The sequence below is a fragment of the Dama dama genome, chromosome 23 (assembly GCF_033118175.1).
Source record: "Dama dama isolate Ldn47 chromosome 23, ASM3311817v1, whole genome shotgun sequence".
Taxonomy (NCBI): Eukaryota; Metazoa; Chordata; class Mammalia; order Artiodactyla; family Cervidae; genus Dama; species Dama dama.
This window is the reverse complement of record NC_083703.1, coordinates 79,173,159-79,188,381: the sequence shown is the minus strand read 5'-3', so window position 1 is coordinate 79,188,381 and position 15,223 is coordinate 79,173,159. Positions and strand designations below refer to the sequence as shown.

The 15,223-nt window shown below is 47.7% G+C and overlaps 1 protein-coding gene across 5 annotated transcripts in view; it reads left to right on the top strand.

Moving 5' to 3' along the window:
* ATP9A (ATPase phospholipid transporting 9A (putative)) overlaps positions 1–15,223 on the top strand; it is a 122,068-nt gene that overhangs the window by 76,364 nt on the left and 30,481 nt on the right. For all 5 annotated transcript variants that reach the window (XM_061127521.1, XM_061127525.1, XM_061127522.1 and 2 more), the window contains one exon: positions 12,255–12,416. In XM_061127521.1, the coding sequence (XP_060983504.1) occupies positions 12,255–12,416 (162 nt within the window). The remainder of the gene's footprint in view (positions 1–12,254; positions 12,417–15,223) is intronic.

Below are 15,223 nucleotides of genomic sequence, written 5' to 3'. Positions count from 1 at the left end.
GGGCGCCTGTCGGGCGGCGGAGCCGGGTTGATGCTGGGTCCCTAAAGGCCCCGCCCTTCCTCTGGAAGGGGCAGTCTTGACCTTGAGATCCATCATGAATCAGGAAGGAGCAAGAGATCTCTGTGGTTCAGATGGCCAGCAGACACGGGACACAGGTTCCTTAAAGAACCACATTCCTTCAAAAAGCTTTATTGATACAATCCCCATAGCATGCAATTGCCTGTTTAACAGATACGTACAGCTCAGTGTATTTTTATTTTAATAATATTTTCGTGGCGTTCTGTAACCTCACCACAGTCGATTTTATTTATTGATTAGTGAATTTTTATTTATTTCAGCTGCATAAGCTCTTTGTTGTGGTGCTTGGGCCCAGTCGTTGCCACGTGGGGGCCTAGTTGCCCGACAACATGTGGGATCTTAGTTCCCCGACCAGGGATCAAACCTGTGTCCCCTGCTTTGGAAGGCAGATTCTTAACCCCTGGACCACCAAGGAAGTCCCCACCGTAATCGACTTTAGTGCATTTTCACCGCCCCAAAAGGAAGCACTCCATGCCAACCTTCCCACAGACCCCCACCCTTCCCCCTCCAGCCCCTGGCAACCCCTGACCTACGTTCTGTCTCGGTAGACTTGCCCGTTCTGGACATTGCGTGCAAATGGAAACATCTCCTGTATCTCATTCTGCCTCATTTCTTTCACTTAGCATGTGTTTCAAGGTTCATCCCTGTAGTGGCATGTATCAATACTTCATGCCTTGTTTTGAATGAACAGTATTCCTTCGAATGGATAATAACTGTGTTCTGTTTGTCCATTCTTTGGTTGATGGACCTGTGGAATGTTTATGTATATTTTTCTGTGAACATTTGTGTCCAGGTTTTTATACGGACATGTGTGTTCATTTCTCTCGGTGTACGTATAGGAGAGGGATTACTGGGTCACATTAACTTTATGTTTAACCTCGGTTTTATAGCGTGTCCTTCAGGTTGTGTCTGTCTGACCTTTTCTTATGATGTTGCCTCAGGTTATGCGTTTCTGGCATTGGCCTTGGTATCTGGAGTCACATGATGTTGGCGTGTCCCACTCTCAGAGCTTCTAACATAGGTTTCTTGGCTAAGGTGGTGGCCCCTAGAAAACTGTTCTTCCGGGTGAAGTTGCCATTTTCTGTGGCTGATGCATCTTATTACCAGCCCCCTGGGTGAGAGGGCGAGGGCTTTAACCAGAGTTTGTTTTCAGAGCCCAGATTCTTTTACTTTTCTGGTAAACCTTTCACTAAACCATTTTTAGACACCACGAGATATCGATTTTCATTCATTTGATATATAGCCCCTCCACTAGGTTTTAATGTATTTTTTTCTTAAAAAAAGATGAGAATTTTAATATAAGCAAGGGTTTTGCATTCTCCGTTTTTTCACTTAATATTTTATCATGCCTGTTTCTAAATTTTGTTGAATATTATTAGAATTCAGTTCTTCAGTTTACTGCTCGTGAATGGGCCATAACATCTTTTAACTGTTCTCATATTTCTGGAATTTAGATTATGTTTTAATATCGAGCAGTAGTAGTTAGAAACATTTCTGATGGGCATCCTTGCACCTGATGTTTGTAGAAATGGTGTAATTGGGTTCATGATTTCACCAGGTATCTTTGAGGGCCTCCCATGGGCTAGGCACTAGGAGTCCACGTTAAACAAGACTCCAGGCCACATCTGTAGGGGCAGCTGGAGTGAGACAGCTGAGCATGTGGATCCTGGGTTCCCAGCTCCACACCTGGGCAGGTTTCTTTTCTTCACGGTGGGTCTGAGGGTGTTGTGAGGCTTTTAGTAAGTGGTCAGTAAATCCCGCCAGTCAAATGAATGAACATGTTTATGTAAATTACGAAAGTGCTTCCTGGGATTTTTTTTTTAACCGTTTTACTCTTCTACGAATGTTGCAGGGAATCCCAATTATTATTATTATTAATTTCAAGAAGGAGGGAGGGGCTTCTGTGGTACATGAAGTTTTTTTTTTTTTAATATGTATGTGATGACAGTTGACTCATTGGAAAAGCCCCTGACGCTGGGCAAGATTGATGGCAGAAGGAGAAGAGGGCGTCAGAGGATGAGATAGGTGGCTGGATGGTATCACTGATGCAATGGCCATGAACTTGGGCAAACTTCGGGAGATGGTGAGTGACAGGGAGAGCTGGTATGTTGCAGTCCATAGAGTCACAACAAATTGGACAGAACTGGGTGACTGAACAACAATGACAGTTGACATTTACCACGTGCCGGGGATTGTTCGAAACTTTGTCTCTGTTGTTATTTAATGCTTACAACAGCTTTGGAAGAGTGCTGGAAGTGGTAGTTGCTCAGTCGTGTCTGACTCTGTGATCCCGTAGACTGTAGCCCACCAGATTCCTCTGTCCATGGGATTCTCCAGGCGAGAGTACTGGAGTGGGCTGCCATTCCCTTCTCCAGAGGATTTTCCTGACCCAGGGATTGAAGCCGGGTCTCCCACAGTGTAGGTGGATTCTTTACCGCCTGACCCATGTCAGTGACTATTATTGTTTAATGCTTCCAACAGCATTGGGAGGCGGTTTCTATCATGATCTCTGATTTACAGATGAGACAGAAGCAAAGAGAGGGTAAGCAACTTGGCCAACGTTGCATGGCTGGTGAGCACCAGAGGGTGGACCCAGGCAGCACCTGCTCTCGCTGGCTCTGCCTTCTGCCTCCTGGTGAAGCGTGTGGGTGAACAAGCTGTAGACAAAAGCCTTGGTAGGTGGAGTTAAAGGAAATGTTGCAGGAAGGGAAACCTCTTCCAGGGCCCGAGAGCGGGCTCTTGTCTAACACTTGGGGAGTTGTCCAGAGAGACACACGTGCCTGAGACTTCATTGGGAAGGGGCACCGCGGTAGAGAGCATGAGGGTGAGGGAACCCAGGAGAGCTGCTCCACCGTGGGGCTCACAGCCTTGGGTTTTAGGGTGACGGGGTTAGCTTCCAGGTTTTCTCTGACCAGTCACTCTGACTCAGGGTCCTTTCTGGTAGCACACGCATTGCTCAGCCAAAATGGGTGCCAGCGAGAAGGATTCTGGGCGGTGGTCAGACATGTGGCGTCTCCTGTTGACCTTTCCCGAGCTCTTCCGGTTGGTGGAGGCTCGTTAGTTCCATGTTCCTTACCAGGACCTCCTCCTCGCGCAAATGGTTACTGTGGTGCTGGCCAGGGTGGGCGGTTTCGGTCGTGTGCTTCCCGTAACAGAAACAGGCTTTGCCCCTGTACCCCTTCGGCTGAGCTGTTCCGGGGAAGGAAGGAATTCAGGCTGAAATTCATTCAATGCGTTTTGAAGGTCCGGACTCCTCTGAGAACATCAGTGAGCTGATGTGGTCGAGAGAGGCACAACGGGAATCTTCTCCAAAGGTCAGGAAGGACACTTGGGTGCGACTTTCCCATGAGGTCCTTTCTTCCTCCTTCTCTGGGGCAATGGAGCGTGTCTCCTGGGAGAGTCCTCCTTCCTGTCTGCTCCGTATTTGTGGAAGAGCTCAAACTGGGAAGCCCGGTTGATCTGTGACCATTGATACCTGAACCAGGCTTTTCAGGGGTGAAAGATGTGGTAGCCCTTGGCCACATTCTGAGATGGGAATTGTGTGCAAAAAGAGAAAAGGAGGGAGGGACTATAGCTATTGATGAGCCTACTGATCTCTTGGGACTTCTGCCCTGGAACCAAAAGCTTGTCACATTTGTCACTGTTTCTCCACCGGGGTTTGTCTGCTTGTCCTTGCTTTTCCATTTGGGAATGGGAGGATGGTACCATTGAAAGGTCCATGTGAGAAAGGACCAGAGTCTTGATCGTTGTGGATTGGGAACCAGTAGCTTGTGGGTATTTGGTAGAATTTAAATTCGAACAGGTTCCAAATGTAGGTGGTCGGATGAGCCCTTGTGCCTCTGGGCTCCTGTTGACTATTGACATGCATCTGTGATGGTCTTTAATGCCTGCCCCACATGCCTGGTTCCTGCTGAACTTTGATATATTTGTTTTAGGGCTGTGCAAAGGTTTTTCCATGAAGGTAAATCTTCCATGGAATGCTTTGTGCTTCTCAGCTCCTTTTTGTTAAAGAGAAGAGCCCTTTATCTCTGCTGCCTGTTAATCGCCTTTGGATTCAGATTTGTTCTGTTTTGCTAAGATTCTGAATAGTGTTTCTTTTTTAAAAGACATTTTCTTTGGTCTTTGGTGTCTTCACAGAGGTCAGCATTACTTTCTTGGTTTCCTTTTCCCCATGACAGTTTTTTTAATTACACAGTTATTTCAGGTTTATGATAGAATATATGAAAGTGTAGAGAAGAAAAAAGGTAAGCCAAAACCCTACTAACTAAAGGTGTGTTGTTGTTCAGTTGCTAAGTTGTGTCCAACTGTTTGTGACCCTGTGGACTGTACTCCATGGACAGGCTCTTCTGTCCATGGGATTATCCAGGCAAGAATACTGGCGTGGTTGCCATTTTCTTCTCCAGGGAATCTTCCCAGATCACGGATTGAACCCGAGTCTCCTGCATTGGCAGGCGGATTCTTTACCACTGAGCCACCAGGGAAGCCCAACTAAAAGGTGTCACCACTGTTAATATTTTCCCCATCACCCTTTTAAAATACTTCAAAAGATGCATACCTCAAAACAGAAATCTGTTTATGTAAATAGACCATCTGACAGAAAGTTGGCTGAATCTGTTGCCATTGAATTCTTTCAGAAAGTCGTCCTGTTTCCAGCTCTCTGTGGGATTCCACGTAGGAGCAGTGGGGTCTAGAATCCCACCTTTGAAATTCTATATCAATAAAGCCTCACTGGTGCGGGCAAGGTCAGTTGATGGAATACATACAGAAGCCAGTATCCATTTTACTTTGGGGCTGTTGGAGTAATTCCTACCAGTTGGCCCAGGATTCATTTCCTGTAACAGAAAGCAGGATTTCCTAAATTTGTTTCCTGTGCGCATTCCGCCTGGGAAGCCTTGAAGTGTCTTTATTCAGCTATTGATTACAGCCTGGGGGCAGCGCCCTCCCCCGCCCCAGTACAGTGACTCCCCGGGGAAGTGAAATGGATGAAGTCTGCTGGGGAGAAGTGGCCCCCGGAGGCTTGAACACACACGCTTTCGCCCTGAATGCGTCCAGTTTCCAGGATGTTTGGCACCATCAGAGGTGGGGTGTAGTGGAGGGGGCTTCTACAGACTCCGGAGATGGAGAGCCTGCCTCCATTCAAATGTCAGGGGCTGGGAGTCCTGCAGACGGGGTGACGTAAAAAAGGGGTGTGCAGTGAAGGTGCAGCTGCTGTAGAGGTGGATTTTATTTTTTGTTCCCCACTCCCGTCTTCTTGCTGGAGAATCCCATGGACAGAGGAGCCTGGTGGGCTACAGTCCATGGGGTCGCAAAGAGTCGGACACGACTGAAGCAGCTTGGCGTGCACTCATTGTTAGAGTGACAGGGCTTCCCTGGTGGCTCGGGTAAGGAATCCGCCTGCCCGTGCAGGAGACAGGGGTTCAGTCTTTGATCCGAGAAGATCCCCCATGCCGGGGAACTGCTGAGCCTGTGCTCCAGAGCCTGGCTTTGTGACAGAGGAACCACCGAAGCACTGCTGCTCGCGAGCAGGCCCTGCTCTTTGCAACGAGAGAAGAGCCTGTGCAGCAGCGAGGGCCCAGCACAGCCGAAAGGAAATAAATTATGTATGCATAAGCGAACACAGTAGCAAGAGCTTTTTATAGAAAAAGAAAAAAGGAAAAGGAAAAAAGGCCAAAAGTATCTCGATGTTTTTGCTACCTCTCTCTAGTATGTGTGTGTGTGTGTATATATATATATACACCTTATATGTTCAATGACCTTGACTTGTTCCCTTGCATTATCCCTTTCCGGTAACCGTCTATGATAGAAAGATTCTTAGTGACTGCTGAGATACACCACAGATGATTTTTCCTGTCTCCCAAGCATAACATCTAGGTGGTCCCCTCTTTTGGCCGTCATAAATAATGTCGTGATGGAGAGCCTTGCGTATTCAGTCTCTCTGCACATCGCGGCGTGCACGAAAGGTCCCAGTTGTCTCACTGTGTTTTCTTAGCCCTGTTGCAAAGAGCGAGGAGAAAAGCTATAGGGGAAGGGAAGCTCGTGGCCTTGAGGAGGGGCTGGCAACCTCCCAGTCTGTTCACGGCCTTGAGTTTTTTTTCTTCACCCCACGACTGCATCCCTGTCTCTCCTGAAGGCCTCCTGGTGCCTGCATCTCAGCCCAGGCCGTGGACCATGCCAGCATTAGACGCGTGCTCGGGGGAGCGTGCAGTGTTGACGCAGAGAGGTTTGGGAGGCTGGTGGAGCTCCACCATCACGTTGCCAGGCCATTGGGTGAGGTCAGAGAACAGTGCTCGGGAACTTGATAAAAAACCCTCCATCACTGTCATTTATTAACCGGTGGGCTGGAATGTTGAAATAGGAGTTTGGTTGCTCAGAAGAGAGGGGTCCTGTGTAAGGTAGGACCGCGGGGTTGTGGGGACACTAGAGAACTGCCATATGAGCCTTCTTTGGTTTGAGCCCCTCTGTGGACAGACATGTAGAAGTTCTGTCCCGCATCATGTCAGTTTTGGCCAGAATGGATTAAGTAAAGAGTCGTTTCCAAAGGGCTGAATTTTAATGGAGATGATGCCATTCTTCCTTCTCAGATATTCATTTTCATCAGAGTTAAGTGATAGGAGGCTGAATTTTGAGTAATAAGATCAAGAAAATTTAGATCAGGGAGTGGCTGTTTATTCTACTACAGTGTCCACTGATTCTTTTTGAAAAAAATTTTTTAGCTGCACTACGTGGTGTGCAGGACCTCAGTTCCCCGACCAGCTATTAAACCCACATCCCCTGCAGTGTAAGCTTAGTCTTAACTACTGGACCCCCGGGAAACCGCCTGTCCACTGATTCTTAAACGTTGCTGGCTCCGTGATGGTTTTTTTTTTTTTTAATCAGCAATATTTAAAAATCATTTAGTGTTCTAGAAGAGTCAGCTTCTCCTGAGAAAGATGAGAATCTGGAAAGACTGGGCCCAGTTTCTGCCTGGCAGCAGTGAGCCGCGTGGGGTGGCTGCCGCCTGTTTCCCCAGGCGCCCCCCCACCCTCCCCACCCCCACCACCCCGGTGGCCTGCCCTGCCCCAGTCCACTACCTGCCCTAATCCTGTCGAGAGTCAAACCTGCAACTACCGTGTGGCACATTTTGGAACCTATTTGATTTAAAAAAAAATTATTTTTGTTTGGGGGATAATTGCTTTCCAGTGTGGTACTGGTTTCTGCCATACATCAACATGAATCAGCCACAGGTGTTCATATGTCCCCGCCTTCTTGAACCCCCTTCCTACCCCATCCCACCCCCTCCCACCGCTGTGGGTTGTCACAGAGCCTCGGGCAGCTTCCTGGTAGCTCTCTTTTGCGTGTGATAATGTGCATGTTTCAGCACCACTCCCGGTTCATCCCACCCTCGTCTGCCCCTGCACTGTCCTCACGTCTGTTCTCTGTGTCTGCATCTCTATTCCTGCCCTGCAAAGAGGCTCATCAGTAGCACCATTTCTCTAAATTTCGTGTATGTGCTTTAATATATGATCCCTGTTTCTTTCTGATTTACTTCACTCTGTATGATAGGCTCTAAGTTCATCCACCTCATCAGAACTGACTCAAATTTTACCCTCCTTTTAACGGCTGCATAATATTCCATTGTATATATGTACCATAACTTCTTTATCTGTTCATCTGTCGATGGACATCTGGGTTGCTTCCTTATTCTGGCTGTTGTAAACAGTGCTGCAGTGAACACTGAGGTATCTCTGTCTTTTTCAATTGCGGTTTTCTCAGGGTATATGCCCTGTAGTGACATTGCTGGGTCATATGGTAGTTTTATGAAACTTATTTCTTCAGTAAAGAATACCCTAGATCTGTGGATACATTTATAATACTGAAAGGCTGGCTTCAGGCAGACTGGCCACTCTTTGTAAGCCTGGCTGTTTATCTGATGGAAGGCCACCAAAGAACCCTTTTATTAATAAATTAGATAGCGGATTTGTGCATGTTCTTATGTTTCTCATGTATCCTGCTTTTGACAAGAATTCAAGGCTCTTTAGCCTGCCTGGCATAATTCCCAAGCACACATTCCCAGGTACAAAGGGAAAATTATTAAAACATCACAGATGGCTCATTGCTGACCAACAAATGGTGAAAAAGCCCTTTCATGGGCAGCTCTGGCGAGAATTCTTCAGATAGGCTTTTATTTTCGTGGGGGCAGAGTAGAGTAGCAGACTCTGGTTTTTTTTTGTTTTTATTTCCTGATCCAAATCAGAATATGCAGCCAACTCACAGAGCCGGATCCCCACCTCGGGCACTTTCTTGGTTTCTAGCCTTTGCCTTTGACTCTTAAGTTGTTGATTCATTTACCTTACGCATGCGTGAACGCCCAGTCGGACTCTTTGTGACCTCATGGACTGTAGCCCGCCAGGCTCCTCTGTCCATGGGATTCTCCAGGCAAGAGTACTGGAATGGGTTGCCATTTCCTTCTCCAGGGGATACTCGCTATGTAAGGATCGAACTTGTGTCTCCTGCATTGGCAAGCTGATTCTCTAATACTGAGCCACCTTACGAGATGTCTTTTTCTGCTGCCGTCCTGACCTCCAAATAGTTTCACTGAGGCCCTCTAAGACCCCGTACTCAGCAAGACTCAATGAGACCTCAGGTGAGACTTGATGATTTGGCAATAGGAAATGATTCTTTTGAACTAAAGCTCTGACCGCCTAGGAGAAGTAGCAGCCTTATTCACATCTTCTTGTTCTGGGAAGGGATAGGTAGCATCCCTTCTTGACCTCTGAAATGTCTGTCCCCACTGCAGTTGAGACGGCCTAGAGAGCACCCCTACCCCTCATGCCTTCTAAACCAATCCGCTCTCTTCTGAGTAGGCCCCTGGGGACTTCACATGTTCTGATAGAAATCAGCTTTAAATTAAGGCTGACTTAATGTTTGTCGGAGTAAGAGAGTGGACAGTGAGAAAGAAAGGCCCCCGCAGGGCTCATATCCTGTTGGAATCAGCCCCTGAGGAGGCCTTGAAGCTTTCCATTAGGACCTTGGCCCCCAGGGGTGAGGGTGGGGGGCGGTGGGGGGATGCTGGAGCTGAACGCAGGCTGAGAAGATACTTCCACGCCGGTGTAGTTCACGCTTCCCGGGAACACTTGCGCTGGTGCTCGTTTGAGATTTCCAGTTCCCCTTTCCCTCCAGCGCACTCCTGTGGAGTCTGCGCCGGGGGACCTGGGCTGGCTGAGGCCAGACCTGCCCCCGCAGCCCTGAAAGCCGCTTCCCGTTTTGGAGTTTCGGATCCTTTTTCTTTCTTCTTTTCTGGGTCAGCACTGCGGCTCTGTGGCTGCACGCAGGCTGTCCCTCGGTGCAGCAAGTGGAGGCCGCCTATCATTGCGGTGCACGGCTTCCCACTGTAAGGACGCCTCTCATTGTGAAATCTAGGGCCTGTGGGCTCAGTAGTCATGGCAAACAGGCTTAGCTGCTCCACGGCATGTGGAACCTTCCTGGACCAGGGATCAACGGCGTGTCCTCTGCATCGGCCTGTGGACTCTAAACCACTGGACCACCAGAGAAGTCCTCTTGATTGACATTAAGAATAGGTTTTCGGGGACTTAGCGTATTTTCTTAAAGCCCAGTATTAGAGATTTTCCACATCATTTCAGAACAATTAAATATGTTTTTAAGGAGTGAAATAATAGTTGTTTAAATGCAAGGATGAAAAAAAAAATCTCTTCCCTAGCAGTCATGTTAGAAAGCATCAGAGGAAGAATTATTTTTTCTTTGTTACTAAATTGGTATGTAAAGAAGGATGTAAATTTAGTCAAGCTTTTGAGTCTTGTATAGACCTAGGTATTTATAATATCTCACATTGTATAGGGATATTTATTTACTTAATCAAAATTAAAGATGCTAAAAATAAAAGAAATACATGTACATGCTAAAATATTTCAGTAGTATACATGGAGAAAAGGAAAAGCTGGAAGGAATTTCTCTTCATGTGTATTACCCAGTGAGCGTTTTAATGCACATGAAAGTGAAAGTCTCTCAGTCATGTCTGACTCTTAGAAACCCCATGGCCTATACAGTCCGTGGAATTCTCCAGGCCAGAATACTGGAGTAGGTAGCCTTTCCCTCCTCCAGGGACTCTTCCCAACCCAGGGATCAAACCCAGGTCTCCTGCATTGCAGATGGATTCTTTACCAGTTGAGCCCACTACTCAACGTCTTTCTCATATATATGGATGAGATTTTCAAAATATTTACTGATTCTTTTCATTTTAAACTTTGAAAGAAAATTGTTAGCAGATAAGACAGGCCATACTGAAATTCAGAGTGATTAGAACAAACGGTTACATGAATGCGTTTCTGAAGACTTAGGCAAGTTAGTACCAAAAAATAAATTATTACTTGGGACTTCCCTGGCAGTCCAGCGATTAAGATGCACCTTCCAGTGCAGAGGGTGTGGGTCCATCCCTGGTTGGGGAGCTGATATCACACACCTGTGGCCAAAAAGCCAAAGCATAAAACAGAAGCAATATTGTAATAAACTCAATAAAGCCTTAAAAACTGGTCCACATAAAAAAAAAATATTACTTGATTAGCCCTCTCTCTGGAGGTGGAGGTCGGTGGGTACTAAGTGGTGGAGGTCGGCAGGGACTAGGAGGTGGAGGTCATGGGGATTAGGAGGTGGGCGTGTCTGGGGGCTGTTACTCTGCCCCCGGTGCCTCCCGTCAACTTCCGATGGCGGTGGGGAGTCGGGTGGCCAGGCACTCCCTGAGGATGCGCTGATGTGCGTGCCCCTGTTTCAAGAATGGGCGTCTGGATGGCCCCGGATGGGCACTCGTCCTGGACCTCTCACTTGGGTCAGCTGGACCTCGGGTTAGAGCTCGTCTCAGCCCATTGTAGCAGCCAGTTGGGAGCAGCTCCCCTCCCGTCTCTGAGACCGTTTCTTCATCCCCCCCACGTAGAGCTGGTTGGTAGTTCCTGCCTCCGTGGGCTCTTCTGACAAGTAAACACGAGGCTGTCCTTCATCCACCATAGCTCTTCATCCTTGCCCGTCCTCCACCACCCCCGGCCCGTCCCCCTTCCTGTGGCGCCGGGGTCGGGGCTGGGCGGTCGCCCCTTCCCAGCTCTCCTGTCTCCCCCTTTTCTACTTCTCTTTCCTTCTTTCCCTGAAGACCCGAGGCCAGCTTCATGTGCGGACATGTTTCACTTTCTTCATGGGCGTTTAAAACATGCAGCTTACTTGCTTACGTTGAAAAGTTGAGAATGCTTGGGGAGAAGGTCAGGTTTCTGGTTTTTCTTGAGAAGCTGGAAGCTGTGCCCACCCTGGACCCCCATTCCCGGGGGTCAACCGCCTCCAGCTGGGGCTCGGGCTCTGGCCGGCTGCTGTTCCCAGCAGTGGTCCTCACCTTGGAACCTGCATCCTCCATGCCTTTTGATGGGCAGCGAAGCAAGCCTTGCTCAGGCTGTGAAAACGTTTAGCTGGTGACAGGACCAGGCCCCCAGCAAGTGCAGAGGGCGGTGGAGGGCATGGCTGCGCACCAGGTAAACCCAGGTTCGGGCCCTGGAGCATCACCGCTCACAGCCTGGGAGCTTCTCCGAGCCTGTCTCCTCACCCTCGTCAGGCCTGCTGTGTGGGGTGCGGTGGGGGTGATTCTCTGTCGGGGAGGGGGGCTATCCCGTGCAATGTAGAATGTTTAGCAGTTCCTGGCCTCCGCCACAAGATGCCAAGAGCAAACGTCCACCCTCTGCTTGGCTGTAACACCCAACACTGCCCTCGCGGGCGGAGCTGCCCAGTGGGGAGCTCCTGTAGATCCCCTCCCAGTTGGGCGTTCGTGAGGTTTAATGGGGAGCCGGGGCGGGAGCCCCCCCACGCCCGCATCATGTGGCTGCTTTCCTGATATTTGCAGTTGGCTTGCTGCAGGTGCTTCCTGATGGGACCCCTGGTTGCGCTGGTCACCCTTGAACCTGCGTAGCTGTCTCCACGGTCTGGCTCGTGGCTGCTTTAGGGAAGAGGAGGCAGCCATGAGCCCTGGGCACCCCCAGGCCTGAGCGGGGTGCTGGCGAGTCACCAGGCCAGTGTGGCCTCCCCAGGGATGCAGGCTGTGCTCAGGCTCACCTGTCTCCGCTTCCCCATCCACCTTCCTGTTCGTTCGCTTGACCTGTGTGCCGGGACGCCTGCCTGTGTGTCTGACCTTCGGCCTGCGTCTCGTTTAGGTGGCCCTAGTGCAGTGGACCGAGAGCGTGGGCTTGACGCTGGTGGGCCGCGACCAGTCTTCCATGCAGCTGAGGACCCCTGGCGACCAGATCCTGAACTTCACCATCTTGCAGCTCTTCCCCTTTACCTACGAAAGCAAGCGCATGGGCATCATCGTGAGGGTGAGTTGTCTTTTGTTTATGGCTAAAAATTGCTTTTTATTTAAAAAAGCAACACGCCTGTCTGGTGTGTGTCTCTGGCCGGGACGCACACATTCTTTCTTCCCCGTTCCTTCCTCTCGCATTGCCTGCTGTTCAGACTGACAAGAGGGCAGCTCCCTCTGCCGAAAGAGAATCTGTTCTTCAGTTGGGCAGATCTGTGATAGCTGCTCAGCTTTTTGGTCAGCCCAATTTCAGAGTGAGAGGTCTAATGAGTGTAGATTGGGCAACTCTTGGTAATAATACATTTCCCGTTGTATATTCGTTCATTTAGTTAAAATATATTCTTTTCTATTGAGGTGAAATTCATGACATGGTTAATTTTTTACCACCTAGTACATTCATAATGTCGTATGGCCACCACTTCTGTTGAGTTTGCATCACCCCAGAAGGAAACCTCATAGCCTTAGGCAGTCACTCCTCAAACCTCCTTGCCTGTCGTCTTTGGAAGTCTCCAGTCTTCTTTCTGTCTCTAGGATTTACCGATTCTGGGTATTTCATATAAATGAAATCACACAATATTCCTGGCTTCTTTCACTTGGCCTCATGTTTTAGAGATTCATCCATGTTGCTGCATGTATGCATACTTCGTTCCTTTTTACGACTGAATAATATTTCTTGTTGATTATCCATTCACCCATGAGTGGACGTTTGGGTTGTTCCCACCTTTCAGTTATTGTGAATAGTTGGCTACTGTGAACACTCAAGTAAAAACATGTAAGTACCTATTTTCAGTTCTCCAGGATAGATGCCTAGCAGTGGAATTGTTGGGTCTGTTTCCCAATTGCTGGATAATTCTCTTTTAACCTTATGAGAAACTGATAAACTTTTCTGCAAAATGATGCATCTTTACATTCTACCAGGAGTGTGTGAAGTTCTGGTTTCTCTTCCTCAGTGCCTGTTATTTTTCATTTTCTTTTCTTTGTAGCCATCCTGGTTGCTATGAAGTGGTATTTCATTGTGGTTTTGATTTGCATTTCCCTAATGGCTAATAATGTTGAGCATCTTGTCATATTCTTATTGGCCACTTGTATTTCTTCCTTGGAGACATGTCTGTTCAAGTCATTTGCCCACTTTTTAATTGGGTTGTCTTTTATCATTGTCTTGTAAGAGTGCTTTATATGGTCTAGGTCCCTTATCAGAGATATGAGATACAAATATTTTCTCTCATTCTGTAGCTTATGTTTTTGTTTTCTTGATAAAATTCTTTTCATGCACATAAGTTACTCATTTTGATGAAGTCCAACTTATTTTTTTCCTTTGTTGCTCTTGACTTTGGTGTCATACCTAAGAGTCCATTGCTAAACCCAAGGTCATGAAAATTTACCCCCATATTTTCTTTGAAAAGTTTTTGTAGTTTTATCTCTTTAGGTCATTGATCCATTTTGAGTGATGTTTGTGTATGGTGTGAGGTAGGGGTTTTAGCTTCATTCTTTTGCCTGTGGATATAGAGTTGTCCCAGCATCGTTTGCTGCAGAGACTGTTGTTTCCCCATTGAATAGTCTTGACACCTTTATCGTAATAAAATATTTTCAGTGATTTTTCATTCATAGAATCACAAAAGTTAGTGAAAAACATGTGATCACACAGCAGCAAGTCATTTTGGCATTGATATTTCAGATTTTCTTTTTAAATTCTTTGAAACTTTTATGGAAGTACAACATACAGAGAGAAAGGTGCAGACTCCATAAATGTACAGCTTAAGTGTTTGGAAAATGAATACCACTTGCCTGGCGCCCAGAAAAGGACAGAACCCCTCCACCGTCACGCCAGCAGCTCCCTTGTGCCTCTTTCTGGTTTTGCGTCCTTCTTCCCCACGAGGGTATAACCACTGTCCCATTCCTACCACTGACTGACTTTGTCTCTTTGAGCTTTATATGAAGGAAGCTGTAGATGCCCTTTTAAGTCGTACCTTAAAATTGCTTTTATTTTTAATTAGTTTTATTTCTTACAAACAAGTCTGATTTTTTTAGAAATTAATTTTTATTGGAGAAAAAAAATTATTTTTATTGATCCTTTCCTTTGGAGAAGGAAATGACAACCCACTCCGGCATCCTTGCCTGGGAAATCCCATGGACATAGGAGCCTGGTGGGCTGTGTAGTCCATGGGGTTTTGCCAAAGAGTCAAACACGACTTGGCGGCTAAACAGCAGCAGCAGCAGACACACTTGTGGCTCATTCTGTTCTCAGAAGCGGGTCACTGGGTCCAGCCCCCACACTTGATGGGGGACGTGGGAGTCATTGACGAGGCCGCTTCTCCAGGTTAAAGTTAGACGGGGTCCTGATGGTCCCATGACACACAGCAGGAATGTGCCTTAAAACACGCTTTAAGGGATTTTTATGTCCCTGATGCCAGTAAGTCCTCAGACTCCACTGGATGTATATCCTTGGCAGCTTCTAAGTGGGATGAGGGCTTTTTCTCCCTTGCAGTCCCTGCTTTCCCCACTGGCCTGCATCCTGCCTGCCCCACGCCTTCAGACCACGTTTTGACTTCATGTCTGATGTCAAGAACGTCCATGGCCTAGAAGCAGCCACATGAACCCTTTGGGTGGGTGTTTCCTGAGGAATTAGTCATTGTCTCCTACTTCAATTTTGTTCCAGCCATTATTTTTCCAAGTTCTAGGGCCGCGGGCTCTGCTGGAGTCATTTGGGGGTTGAGTCATCATCAGATAGTCCCGATATCAGCTGTTCTAGAAGTGGGCCCTGTACGTCCCCTCCCTTGCGTGGCAAAGGGCTCTCATGCCCAGACTCGAATCATAGTTTACGAGCCG